General features: G+C 46.2%; 1 protein-coding gene across 1 annotated transcript; it reads right to left on the bottom strand.

Moving 5' to 3' along the window:
* Positions 1 to 4,233: 4,233 nt before the first annotated feature.
* On the bottom strand, positions 4,234 to 14,316 carry enc1 (ectodermal-neural cortex 1). Its single transcript, XM_057019740.1, has 3 exons — positions 13,965 to 14,316; positions 8,686 to 10,501; positions 4,234 to 6,339 (listed from the first exon to the last, which is right to left on the bottom strand). Exon 2 carries the CDS (start codon positions 10,493 to 10,495, stop codon positions 8,720 to 8,722), a length of 1,776 nt encoding a protein of 591 aa, XP_056875720.1. The 5' UTR covers positions 10,496 to 10,501; positions 13,965 to 14,316; the 3' UTR covers positions 4,234 to 6,339; positions 8,686 to 8,719.
* Positions 14,317 to 14,614: the final 298 nt, after the last annotated feature.

Genomic DNA, 14,614 nt, shown 5'->3' with positions numbered 1-14,614 from the left:
CAGAGCGACTCGACAGCTTATTCTATTTTATTTTTTAAGACGTATTTTCTTAATGTAAATCCCTTTCCACCCGAGAATGCACATATAAGGCCCAGAATGACTGGAAGCGAAACAGGGGGCGAAAACATCTGCGAAAGAGAGCCGAACACTTCACACACTTCTCAGCACCTTCTTGAGCAAAAGCTGCTGTCTGAGCAACTCCGGCTGATTGTGGCCGCGACTGTGGGTGTTTGGAAGTGTGTTCAAGCCTGCGTGCGGTCTGCCATGTTTACGCGCACGTGAGTGTGTGTGTGGTCCGGCGCAGAACAAAAGCGGACACTCATCACCAGAGGTTGGCGTCTGTAGGAGAGAGAGGCATCCTTTCATCTTCCTTCATGCTAGCCAAGACCCTGGTGGGGACCACATGCCTGAGCCAGGCCAGGAATCCCTTTTGTGTGATTAATACTATCCCCTGCTGGCGGGGCCTGAGATATGGACACAGAGAGCCCCAACAGGGGTGAGGGCGGCCAAAGGAATCTCTCTGAGGCACAGATAACACTCTGCCAAGGGGGAAAGACAGTTAAAAAGCATTACTCTGCTAATTACAAACTCAGTGGGCCTCTGGATCCTCCCTCTCTTCCCATTTACTGCCATCCCAGCTTCACCTCTGCCACATCTTTAAACCCGGCATGTAGCTAATTGATGAAAGAGATGCGAGAAATGCAGTTTCCAAACCGCAGCCTGCCCTTCAAGTGCTTATAAAAATGCCTGAGGAATTACAGTTGTGTGCACGCCTCATTCGTTAGCTACGTCACAGCAGCGCTGCGTTAATCATCAACATGAAGAGGCTTCGGCAACGCCACTTTCCTACTTTATTTCAGTCTTTTCAGTATAAGTGTGCAGAGTTGCAGCGTGGAGACGTTTGTGCTGGGGTGTCTGCGCGAATAAGAGCAGCACTGACCTTCCTCTGACAGGTAGTTTCAGTGAGAGCAGGATGGGTAATAAGGAGTATCGGTCATTCTAAAACTATTTATGGGGACAGACTGCAGCAGTCCGTAAATGAACATTTAGAGACTATCTTGTAGTCTTGCATCATGTTTGCAAAAATTATAACATCCCTTTGGCCTTTGGATACACAACGTTAACTTTGTTTGTGCTTTTATTTGTTCAGTTTGAATCGGGCCAGGCTGTATGTTTTAAAGGATCTTTGTCGAAGAGCCACCACCTTTCCTGTAAATTCAATGGCTTGATTAGAAGGCCAGATCGTTTTAGCTGCTCATTCACGTCAGGGGAGAATAATGTTTACCCTTTAACAGAGTTTCCTCGAACTGCACGACTCTAAAGTGCCACCAGATTCCCCCGTCATCCCACCTAAACCGCGGGGCCCCGCTCTCCCTCCCTCTTTCCTTTACCCAAGGCGAGACTCCACCCAAATGAAAATCCGTATAACAGCAGAAATTGCAGGGGAAAATGCTTTTGAGCCGCGCTGATTAAAAGACTCAACAGGGCGATTTCAAAGAGAACGTAAACAGCGTTATGAGCCTGCAGCCTGCAGTGACTCACCCCAAACTGTTATTACATTTAGGTGCTTTATGAAACCGCCACATTTCATCTGTCTGTGGTTTTCTTCAATGAGATAAGCAGTGAGGTAAGATAAGTGCCCTTAAAAGCTTCCTTAAGCAGTTAATAAGTATGTACTAATGACCTCCAAACACGCCTTATCAACAGAAAAAATCCCGATAAAGCTGTGGGATTTCCAAAGGGTGAAAGGGTGGTGTGTGTGTGTGTGGGGGGGGGGGGGGGGGGCGGTTCACAGGATCATAAATCTGCAGCTGTCCAAAAACATGACGCTAACATTGTGGATCATCAGGATGGTTATGACGGTGCACATCAGTCTTGTGTCTCTACCTGACATCTGTTGCCAATCAGATAACTGATAGCAAGTTTCACAATGGTGCAATTGTGTTGGTTTGTCGGCACATTGACTGTAGTATGCAGCTAAATCAACATTGTTCAGGTAGCCAACGAAAGCTGAAATTGAATCAAATGCACATCTAAGTGAATGTGGCGGTTATCGAAATGAATCATTTTATCTGCTGTGCATCTGGAAATTGTAGCTCTTGACAAATTTTGACTGGTTTCAATGCAGAATTTCTGCCCAGTTTAAGGTTGCAAACCAACTAATGGTGCATTGAAGTTTTTGCTTTTGAGTATTCATACCTGATTCAACTAAACCTGAAAGAGGCAGGTGAGATATGTGTGGCAGCACGAGAGCATCTGGTTTTAGATCTGACCTTTTAGCCACGTGTGTGTGTCAAACCCCGCTGCTCGAGTAACAACAGCATTTTTCCAAAGGTCTCATTTTCTTCAGAATTATTTCAAAACTGGAGATTAAGATTATGACCCTGGCTGAAGCAACATAACCGCCTCAGATTTCAAAGAGTTGGCCGACAGGTTCATCCAAGCTTGGAAAAATTTGGAAACACATTAAAAACAGCAAATGGAGAAACAAACGGGAAAGCATTATGCATATGTTTCTTCTTGGTTTCCATTCATCTGTTGGTTAATGGAGTCAAAATTAAGTGGAAAATGCTATAAAGAAGGAAAATCAGAGGCCCAATAACCCTTTAAAATCTGTTTTTGTATTCTATGGAGACTGGCTAGATTTCAACAGGGAAATATTTAAAAGAAAAAGAAAAAACAAAGCTTCGCCATGTTCAGAACCTCTGAAATTGACACTGCACTTCCTGACACTGCCGGCTTGCCGGAGGCAGTTTGGTCACCGGCTGCCCAGCTCAATGCTGATGTAAACTCAGGAAACACAGCCGACATGATGACACCGTCTGTGTGTTCAGCGGCACCACCCTCGTGCTGAGGGTGAAGGCTCGGCAGCTCTGCAGCCTTTCACATCACATTTCTGTACAACTGAGATGATCCAACGACCTTATGGATCCGGCAGAGTTGTAAGACTGATATCAGCCCACGTAGTAATTCAGTGTAAATATTCTAAACAATGAAAGCGCCTCTTCTCCCTTCAGTTTGAAGTGTGCTTAAGTGTCCCAGCAGTGCTGGAAAGTTATCCAATTAAACTGGAATTTATGGACATAAATTTGTTTTTAAATCCTGTCGGGAAGAACTGCCCGATAATGAGAGAGCATCTTAAAAGTTGTTAAAGGCTGGAAAACATTCCTACATGTGCACACTTTTGCCGTGCGAATCTCCGTTGCCAGGCAACTGGAGCGTATAGGTAAATAGTTTTGTTTTTTATTGATGCAGGCACAAAAATTCGGGACTTTAGTCTGTTGAGCTGAGCGCCGTCTGAGCCGACAGCACCCGAAGGATTCATGGTGTTGAAGTCTTGAGCTGTCAGGGGGAACGCTCCGGATGAAGGGGGATAACAACTACTTCCTGGAAGACAGGAAGCTTCACTTCCTGTCTTGATTAATGGGGGGACTTTTGGAGCATACATGAGGGACCTCCCACACACAAAATCCTTATTTCACCTCTTTTTTAATCTGTACCTCTTTTGAAAAAAAAAAAAAATTAAATATTTCCAAGGAACCTTAAGAAGAGATATTTATCTGTTGCTTTTGACGTGTCAGCAGGTACTGAGAGAGCTAAAACAGCTCTCAGCTCAGGCTCACCCCTTCCCCCAAGTGTGGAGGTGTACTTTGTTTGGGAATGCGAGGATGAAGGGGGGGTGAGGATCTAGAAAAACTTGTGTCTCTCATTATCGCGTCACTGCTGGTCAGGAGACGTGTCAGCGACTAGAATGTAAACAGTGGGCTCCTGATTTTGGGGGGGGGTATGCATCTGCATCTGCTCACTCTCTGCATTAAACCAAAGGACGCATAACTGGCGCGCTGCTCTGCATTGCATTTCACTGATGAAGGGGGGTTGGGGGGGGCAGGAAGTGAGAGGGGGCAGGCAGTCCAGGCTGGGAGGGAGGAGGGGAGCGGAGAGAGGTCCTTTTTGAGATTTCATGTTCTTCTCCAGCCCCCACAGTTTGCAGATAAAGGTTGCCGTTGCCAAGGTGACTCAGTGGAGAAAGGGAAAGTATCTGGCTGTGTTTCGCCTGTTGTTACGCAGGAAGCCTAGAAGCCAGAGGCATAGATAAGACGGTTCCAGTCCCTCCTCCACACAACAAAAGATGCACGCCTGATACACAGCTCTAAATACCTCCAAACATGCTGGCTGCCGCACGGAAAGATAAACATGTGAACCGGATGATCAAGAGAAACCATTTGCACCACGTTTACAGTCAAGAGGAAAAAACTCTTATGTTTTATTTAGCCATGAATTTCACATTGTGAAAAAAAATCACATGTACAAAATAACACCATAAAAATAGAAATAAACTCTTACATGACAAAAGATATTACTGACGCACATTTGACAGTGCCCCCCCCCCCCCCCGTCTAATTTACATCATTACGAGAAGTAAGACGGTCTGAGACACTCGGTTTTCCAGATAAATCAAAGAATGAGGAGGGCAGGAGCCCAAAGGGAAAAATGCCACTCAGCAATTAGGAGCAAATTGAAGGAGCATTCATTACTCACTGTTGCTGGGGAAACTTGGGCCGAGAGTGGGAGCGGAAGGCTCTTATCTGATTGGTGGGCCAACAATACGGAGCCATGAGGGTCTCCGTTTGAATTGGCCAAGAAAAGGAGGGACTTTTGAGTGTCTTAATAGGCCGAAAATAGGAATCCGCAGAGCTGTCCACTTTGACTTGTTTCATGAATCCGCTCAGAAGGACAAAGTATATACACACATAGCACCAAAACACAACGTCTTACAATGAAATTCAATGAAACCATTAATATTCAATTGTAAAATGTCAATGTTCAGGTCACCAAGACAAACACAGAGACAAAAAACACTGACAAAACTCACTGTAGCAAGTGTTTTATAGGGCGATTAAGACATTTTCTCTTTTTTGGTCTTTAATATCTCGCTTGCCTTTGCTTTTTTTCTGTTTATATGCACATTATTGAGACTATTGTGAAAGCACTGCGGTGTCTGCCCTTGTGGATGCACAGCTCACTGGGTATGACTCTTTTTCTACCTAATGCCAAAGAATACTGCCGGTGACGCCCCCCCACACTTGAGGATACATGTTCGCGCAGGAAACAGTTGTCCAGCTGTCCTGAGGACAGTTGCAAAGACAGTTGCACTCTCGTCTGCGTCAGGGTTACGTTGCAATGTCCACTGACAGATTCTGGTCTAGCTGGATCATCTCTTTTATTCTTCATCTTTTCTGGCAACCAGTCAATTTAAAGTCTTTCGTAGGCTAAATCAGTACGTTTTCAGTGATCTGAGTCATCTCGACATACTCTGGGAGAGGCGTACCTCTGTCTCTTTAAAAATCTCCCCCTAGTAAAGTCGAAACTGTGCAAAATGCAGCCCAACTGAGAGCAAATTGAACGCAACACCTTGCCATGCATGACAAAACCAAGACATACATTCGCTGTAAGAATGCAGGCAGAGATAGAAATAAATAGGATTAAACATATTAACATCACACAATAATCATCGCGATATAAATTAAGACACATTGCAGCAAGTTGAACAAGAAAGTTTCCCAGTTGAGGTTAAGGTGACACGTTTGCCGTGAGCGCGGGGAAAGGACGGATGGGCTCTAAAGGGGTTCAGCTTTTTATCAGATGAACACAAGGAGCGCGCTGCTGAACACGGATCCCCTTTGACCTCAGCTGGCATTAGCCATCCACAACCGCAGCGGGGGTAAAATACAAAAACCTGTTTCAGAAGTGGAACGCTTCTGCATCAGGGTCAAACAAAAGCTTATATAAGAGGAGTGAGGGGAGACTTGCTCCTTCTGTGTGTCCTGTATAAATCAGCTAAACTCTGTCAAAACCGAGTTGCGTTTCGTTATTTAGCACACCGATCATTGCTTTCTCCCCTTTCCTCCCTCAAAAGAAAAAAAACATCCCTCATGCTACTACCGCCACAGCATCTTTGTTTTTTTTAAAATTCACACAAAGAAAAAAAAAAAGAAATTCAGATGCAGCTCTCGCAAACCTTTAGAAAGCTGATGTTCTCGATATGTTTTGCAGTCCTCATATGGCAGCACGAAAGCACTGGAAGGCGACCCATAGCAGGAGTCTGAGCAGCTTGTTCAGTTTTGTTTAGGCTAGCGACCGTTCCACGCCCCCCCCACTTCCTCCGCAGAAGCACGAGGTGACATCATTCCTGGTGAATCGTCCAGCGTCTCTGTCTCTGCATCTTTAGCAACAGCGAGGTGAGTGCAAGCGTCTGTACATTGGTGGTCAGGGAGGGGGGGAGATGGGGTGCTTTTCTTCACATTTAAAGACCAGGAGATGATAGGAAACAGAAAATACCTGCGGAAAAGGAAAGAACTCGTTAATGATTTTTGCATAATAGAATTATCTCTAGACTCTAAAGCAAATAAAGTCGTTAATCCCCGGAGCTCTGTTTGTTTCATTTCAGCATTTGCTGATCAAAACACCATCTGCTATCAACACCTCTAAGGCTCTAACTCGCTAATCCTCCCTTTAACATCTCCCAAGAAGCCACGTAACATCGTTGTTTTACTGACTGGCCGTGTCTTCGGCCATGTCTCGGACGACCAAACCAGCTGTGCGCGTCCTAAAGTGCAATATGATCCCTATAAACGTGTAAACATTCCGTCCCCTATGTTTAAATGTTAAGATGCCACAGCACCGTGAGAACTGCAAACCAGCTGAGGCCGATCGGGTGAATTCAGGAGGGCATGAGTCACTTGTCAACAACCTATATTTACTCACGTAGTTGAATTCTTGGAATACATATCCATGGGGTGATGTCACCTTTGTGACATAATGGTAAGGTGGTGTTTTGCTGGGACAAGAGCTGAACCTCTGTTGAACTAATGAGATCATCAGCGTGGGAATTAGTCATCAGGTTTGATGATGACACTCACCTTCTGAAGCCAACCTGTTGTGGGTCTTTATTAGTCATAATGGATAACAATAGATTTATTTTCCAAAGTATATCATATAATTCAGGTGGCACTGCCACGAAAACAAGCAAGGATCCTCTGCTTACAGCTACAGGCTACTAGAGAAATACAAAATACCCTCCTCGGAGTGAGATTCTTATATTTTCCTTCATAGCTACCATCTCCATTAGCAATGTTCCTTTGCCATTTATTCCTTATCCTCAGGCCTCTTTAGTCTCCCTTCACGGTTCGCACACATCCACTGAGTGGTCTGTCAGTTGCTCTGACAAGCGGGCGCACAAAAAACTAATTTTGTATTAAATGGGTGACAGGATTACAGTCTGCTGGATGAATGAATGTTCCGAGTTAAAGTCTCCTTCCTGGCATTATTAAATGAAAGATTGCGATGTGCCAGACAGTGTTGCTGTCATTCGCTTCTTTAGGGTCCATTTAAGCTTTTAACAGCAAAAACGAAAACATGTGGAACCCCTGGGGGGGTCTTGAAGGGTGCGAGGACTGGGAGAGAGGTGAACGATTACGGCTGACCACATGAGCCCCGCAAACGTCTGGACGGTTTATCATCACTGCACGGGAGTGGGGTTAGAATGAGGCCAAGACGGAGGCAGAAAGACTGTCAAGTTCATGGATAAATGTCCGGAGCGGGCCGCCACTGTCAGGGATTGAGTACATCCAAAGAGGGGGGCAAAAGCCCCCACAACTGTCCCTCGTCTCGGCCCCTGCTGCCACTTCCCTCAGCCGCCTCCACTTGTAACCGATGATAAACGCCCTCCGTTTGGCTGCCTCCCTCTCGGTGCAAAGACCGTAACCTCATCAAAGGGAGGCAGCCGAGAGTGGATTAGCCTCGTCGGGGCGTCGCAGCCCGCTGCTGGCGGCTTGTCTAATTGGTGGAACCCTATTTCCATCTTGGAGGGATTTCCCCCACAGGAGCAATAAAAGCATCCCATTCTCTTTCAATTACCCTCTCTGTCCTTCGGCCCATCCCCACAGTCACATAACTCAGTTAACTAACACACACGAGCCCCCTCAATACCCCCAACGGCCCATTCACTTTTCCTTAAGAGCTCTTTTCATCTAAATCTGTTTCTTAATGAAAGTTTTAGCCTATTGTTGTATTTAGTCCTCTATTTTTTTCTATAGTAAAATATCACTAGATGGATGCATTTGCACCGTGATTTTCAAAGGACCGAGTGACTCAGCGTTGATGCTGCAGGAAAAACGGCGCATTCACGCTGGATTTTATCACGATTCCTTATGAAGAAGCAAAACCAGAAACCGCCAGTCTCCACATGATTTGCGAGGAAACACACAGTGCAACAAAGTTCCTAGCTTTAAGCTTTTCCCTCCAGGAACTCTTGTGCTCATTGTGCACGCTGAACAGAAAATCAATATTGATGCAGCGGAGCCACGATGTTTATTCCATTCTTCAAAACCAGGCACTTACATTAACCACGACGGCTAGCCTGGTCTCGAATACTGGTTTCTGTCTCCATGCTAGTGACTAATGCTACCCACAATGTAACCTCTGAGATGCAGAGGAGGCCGCAGAGGTCAGTTTAGCTCTTTGAAGGGATGATTTTATTTTTTAGTTTCAGTTTTTCCCGTCATGTCTGCGAGGCCAGCCATGGATGGCGTAGACCTTCCACTTCCACAATCCCCTCATGTGGCTCGGATTTGCAGCCTTGTAGTTTTTAATAGAACTCTAATACTTTATTTTGGTCAAACGTACCTCATAGATAGGGTGTCAGTGGATGCTTTGGGGTTCAAGCTGGAAGATGTTTCCAGGTGCTGACGAACGCGGTGGGGATGAGCGAGTACGGCACGGTGGTGATGCTGTTCCAAGCGTCCAAAGTGGGGTCGTAGCAGTCCAGCGTTTTGCATCGCTGCGTGCCAAAGTACCCGCCGACCACGTAGAGTTTGTTCCCCGATGCCACAGCCTGACAGCTCATCCGTTTGGCTGTCACATCGCCCACCTTAGTCCACTGGTAGCTCTCGCTGCTGAACTTGTAGGCCGAGCACGCCGAGAACTCCGTATCCCCGCCCATGACAAAGATCTGGTTCCCCAGCACAGCTGCGGCCGTGTAGCGCCACGGCTGTGGGCAGGAGGCCGGCACAGTCCATCGGTTCTCCAGCGGGTCGTAGCACTGCACCTTGGGCAGTTTGTCGTGCGTGACGCTGGTCCCTCCAAAGGCGAAGAGCTTGAGCTTGACGCTAACCACCGCAGCGTTGCTAACACCCTCTCTCAGAGGAGCCACCATGGTCCACTTGTTGGCCACTGGGTCAAACTGCTCCACCTGTTTGAGCGACACGGATGGAGACGCTGGGAGGCAACCGGTTGCTGCAGTATGGCCTCCGACCACATAGAGGCAGTGTTTCAGCTCTGCAGATCCGTGGCCGAACCTGGCAATCAGCATGGGTGCTGCCTTTGACCATTCCTCATGGACGGTGTCGTAGACCCAGACGTCTTTGGAGACCCCATTTTCCGAGCCCCTCCCGCCCGTGATGTATACCTTACAGCCAATGGCGCAGGCACTGAACTCCTTCCTCGGACTGGGAATGTCAGCCTTGGGGATAATCTCTTTGGCCTTCTGGTCCACCAGGTACAACTTATCGCACATGAAGGTCTGCCCTCCGAGGAGAAAGAGGGCGTGGCTAGTCTTTCGTGGTCGTGCGCACGGGCTGTTGACGACGCCATCGTTCTGCAGGATCCTCAGCTTACAGCGGATAGCTTCGTCCACCAGTTCCTTGCTCTTGGCCTGGGCGTTGATCAGCTCTTCTGTAGAAACGTTCTCCATGAGGAAGATGGCAGGCAGAAGCGCCAGACGAACCGTCCTCAGGAGCTCCGGCAGGTGGCCGTGCCTCTTCTCCAGGTCGTAGTTGATCCAGTTGAGGGCAGCTTCATAAACCAGCCTCTCGTCTTCGGTTTCCAGCTCCTCGTGGGACAACAGTTGCACCACGATATCTTTGGGCAGTTGGAGGAACTCTTCGGTCTTGCAAATAGCGGGAAAGTTGCTGAGGCACATGCCCCAGGACAGCTCTGAGAGCTTGGTGCACTGGTGGGCATCGGAGAGCAACAGCATGCCAAGGCAGTTGGACGGATGCAGGTTTCTCTCCAGGAATTCAGCGCAGGCGTCGCGGATGTCCTGAAACTCCAGCATGTCTCCAGCCTCCAACAGTGACTCCGCGTTCTCCTCGTTGATGACCACCCGTGATGAGTACGCATAATCGAGCAGGAGCTCCAACACCTCCGGGTGGATGGAGTCGCGGAAGTCCACCTCGCTGGCCTGGCTCTCCCTCAGTCCACCACTGAACATGGCCTCGAAGTATCGGCTGCAGGCGGCGAGCACGGCGCGGTGGCACGGGAAGGACCGACTGCCGGCATGGAGGAGGACGTCTGTGAAGAGCCTTTGCTGCCGCAGTGAGTTTAGGTGCATGAGGACGCTGTCAGCGTACGAAGACTTGTGGAAAAGGTAGATGTTCATGGAGCCGGTGCTGGCTCTGGATTTTCGATTCTCATGGACGCACACGGACATTTTCATTGAATCCTGGAAAAAGAAAAGACGGCCATCATTCCGGCATTCATCTTAAGTGCAAATTCAGATAGATTTTAAACATTCTCCGGAGACCGGAGCGCTAAAATTAAATAGGTTCTCATGAAGAGCCCCTAAGCTGAGCAGTTCTCAGACAAGAGTCTGTCACTCACGCAGTGAAAGAAGGAAATAATAGATAATTAGTGCTCTTGATGCTCCATCATTCAAACAACATTCCTGCAGACTCCCGCCCCAACATGAAACTGTCAATCACTCAGCTGCAGCACCGACTCACACAACCCTTTCCCACCAAACACTTACTTCACACAAGGTCAAATGGACTCACACTCACTGAAGTATACACACTAGGTATTTCCTCTAATACAATAAACAGAGTATAACCCACATGAGGAATGATGGAGGCAGGATTTCATTTGACAAGAATGTGAGCAAACAGACATTAAAAAGAAAGGTTTAATGTAAAACAGGCTGTCGGCTGGAAGTGTGGGAATCTCAGTCCAAGGCTTTCCGGATGTCACTGCTGATTTATTCTGGGCCGGGACGCCGACAGGAAAAGGACAGTGTCTGTTTTCTTGCAGTTGCATCATCTCTGAACTCATGGATGGTCAGTCGGCTGTGACTCCGCACGCAAAGAAAAAGTCCGGTGAGGCTTTTCTGAGTGCTCTTATTCATGCCTTTTGGTTCCAACAGAGCTGTTTTGTTCATCGCTCTGAATTCCGCAGACATAATTAAATTCCAATTAAAGTAACTCCCCGAGCCAGCTGCTCTGTCTAATGTTTTTATTTTCACCCAGGTTTGGTGCAGCTGTGACTGGAGAACAACTTGCAGCATCCGTTAGCGTAAATTGCTCAATTTGCGCAAATGCCCAGATTTGATTTAAAGCTAATTTAATAATCCAATCAAGTCTAGTCTAATCTAATAATATATAAGATGTTAACAATTGTTGTTGGTAGTGTCTGCACTGAGACTGACATTAGTTCTGAAACAAATTCTGCAGGAATTTAATGAAATGTGTTGTGTTTTTATTGGAGTTTTGAATTCAACGCTTTATTATACAACAATTATATCATTCCAACTATGTAATAAATATGTGATGGTTCATAACATACTCATTATATGTTATGAAATCATTTTATTACACTTTTTTTAAAGGAAGCAAAAAAACCTTCACTGGTGCATAATGTACAGGAAATAAAATGGCAAATTGTTAATTGTTTCATCTGCTTGAAAGTAATTATGTTTGCATGATCATGACGGTTCATGATGCTTTGATCAGATTAACTAACATGGTGGAAGAAGTTAGTCACATTATTTTTAATTATATTTTTAAAATTGAAAAGACAAAGCCTGGTCCAAAATATTTCTCTCTCATTCACTACTGGGATGAGAAATAAAGCCGAGCTCTTTAAACATGTGTCATTTAAAAGAAACACAGGCAGGAGGAACGAAAATGATTTATCACAAGTTGATGAAATTCCAAACCCAGAGTGACCTTGGTTCGGCAGGACCGGCCGCATTCCAGCACTGACAAAACTGGCAAGTCGTCACCCTTCTGGCCTTTGGCTCAGCTTTAATGAGAAAAGCCTATAAACTACTGTCTCACCTGCTTCTCTCTCATACACAAACACACACTTGGCACTGATTAGACCTTCTGTGTTCCAACTGGAAGCTGAAAACTGTCTGATTTGACTAAGAGATCCTGATAAATCTGTCACCAGATCGCTGATTTTTTTAAATCCTACTCATATAACTATAGGAGGTGAACATAATCATTACAGAGGCGCTGTTGTGTCATTGCCAGTGCTCTGAATTCCAACCATTTCCTCCCCGAGTCCTCATGTTGACAATGGCGAAGCTGGAACTGGTCTTTAAAGCAACAGCAAATAATCCGAGTGAGTCGATGAATTTCCTGGTTATTCAGTCTGTAATTTCCTCTTGAACTTTGAGGCCACTGAACGGTGCAAACAAGTGTAAAATGAAGATAACAGCAACTTAATGTGGCCTTTATTCCTTCGTTCCAGGGACACTTGTGAAAGCTATTTTGTGTGTTTAGCATGAGGTCAGTGTTTAATCAAATACGTGGAGACGTGAAGGAGATGACTTAATCTGCAGGTCCCGATTCTGTGTTTGCACATTTGCAATTTAGATGGAAATTTGAGGAAGATTCGGTTTGGGTTTTGGTGGGTTGAGATGTTAAAGCAATGTTTCCACAAGCGCGTTCTGGGAATGTTCCTGCAAGCCGCCGTGCTTTAATGTGCACGTGTAATCACAGATTATTGGTGAGCTCAGATTAGCTCAGTCACACAGCCATGCAAGAATGCAGATTATTGCTCTAATCTGTTGTGGGTAAACAGGTTACCAGCGACTTGTGCAAAAAGTTCTGGCATTTTTCTGCCAAACGTCTCGTGCCTGATATAGTTTTTGTTCAACAAACAAGGGCGTGTGGAGTTAGAAGTATTGATCAGTCCGTGCGTTTAAACATTTTGTTGCGAAATTCTACAGCTCATTCCCTCAAAAACTTCCTCTTTCTGATCTTTAAATGAAAAAGAAACTGCACATGTATCATTTAAGACCTTTTTCATTTCATTTGCAGTTGATTTAGGATCTGTTTGACTTTTCAAATATCCAAAATGGATGCATTCTCACCACTTCCACGCAGTTAATGAGTAACAGCAGACCAACAAAAGCAGCTATTAATTATCTAATTACCACTGGTGTTTATAGCATTGATGCATTTCCTGGTACAGACTCGGGGAAAAAAGCTATGGAAGCAAATAAATAGGCCAGCAAGGTAACAGACTGAGTGTCTGGGCGGCTTGTCATCATCATCCCCTCACTGCAAACAAATCCACGGGCACCGGAAAGTCTCAGATCTACACAATCGCCATAAGGACCTGAGTGAAAAGGCACGCAGAGCCTCTGGACCCCATCTGAGGCCTGTTCTAAAATCATTGCCAGGTGTTCAGTCAACGAGCGCGGCAGGAAGAGAGACGAGAGGCAGAAACTTCAAAAGTAAACACGGGGGTCATCTGCACCACTGACACGATGCTGGCAGTCAGTTAGGAGAAACATGACAGATGATGCAAAAAAATAAATAAAAAAAAAGATCTAAAAGGATCAGATTTATAAGGTCAAATCCGATCTGTCTTTAAACCAACTGTGGCGTCCAGCCGTGGCCGCGCGGAGACGCGCACACCGGCGACTTTCAAACACCATTACTCACTAACAGATCCCACAGGAAGCGACGAGAAATGACCGATAGATTTACCAGGAATAAATGAAATTAAATATTCTGCGTGCACGCGGGCAACATGACCAAAACTGGTTCAACGATCTTTTGTCCTTCGGCGTGTTTACGCGTCCAGCGCGTCGGTTTCCACCAGCGAGCCGGCGTGAGCATGAAAGAATTCCTGCGTCTATAATGGAGGGTTTGGATGACAAGTGGTGTGAGATTTACCTCTTTGGCCGAAAGCAGGAGTTCAACAGTGTCCGCAGGATCCTTGGAGCATGCCACTTGCGAGTGAGCCACGATGCTAGCCGTGCGCTCTCGGCCAGTCCAACAACTCTTCGGTCGCCTTCCCAAACGCCTAAGACGCGGTCGATGTCATTCGAGTTGACCCTTCTGGGTTTCTTCCCGTTTCCGTTCTGAACGCAGACGCAAAGTTCATGTGCTGATTGAGCTGAGGTGTCGCTCCGGCGCCGCTGCTCAGCTGCAGAGTGTCGCTCCTCCGCCTGCGCTCCCTCTTCTCTTTCTGTTCCATCAATGGGTGTGTTTACAATGGGAGGAGGAGGGGAGGAGGAAGATGAGGTGGGGGTGACTGATGGGGTCTGTGGAGCTTCTCCTCATGCAGGAAATCAAGTGAGGCAAAGATAATACATTGGAGTTTTGCTTTTTGCCCAGTCGTGACGCGTTTTTTGTTTGATTATAATTTGTTTGATTTATAATGATAAAAGTTTTTGGTTTTTTTTAAAATAATGTGTTCTCTTATGTCACAAAACATATACTGTTGCCTTATAATAAATGGAATGTCGCACTTCTTCTCATCTGTTCAAATCCTTCCCCCACACTGCATGGTGCTATAGGGCTTAGCCTCCGTTCTTTTCTTT

Source organism: Takifugu flavidus, chromosome 20, assembly GCF_003711565.1.
Source record: "Takifugu flavidus isolate HTHZ2018 chromosome 20, ASM371156v2, whole genome shotgun sequence".
NCBI classification, from domain to species: Eukaryota; Metazoa; Chordata; class Actinopteri; order Tetraodontiformes; family Tetraodontidae; genus Takifugu; species Takifugu flavidus.
This window is presented reverse-complemented; position numbering and strand designations above follow the sequence as displayed.

Excerpts from the sequence above, each read along its gene's own strand:
- enc1 (XM_057019740.1), bottom strand. The coding sequence starts at position 10,495 with ATGAAAATGTCCGTGTGCGTCCATGAGAATCGAAAATCCAGAGCCAGC.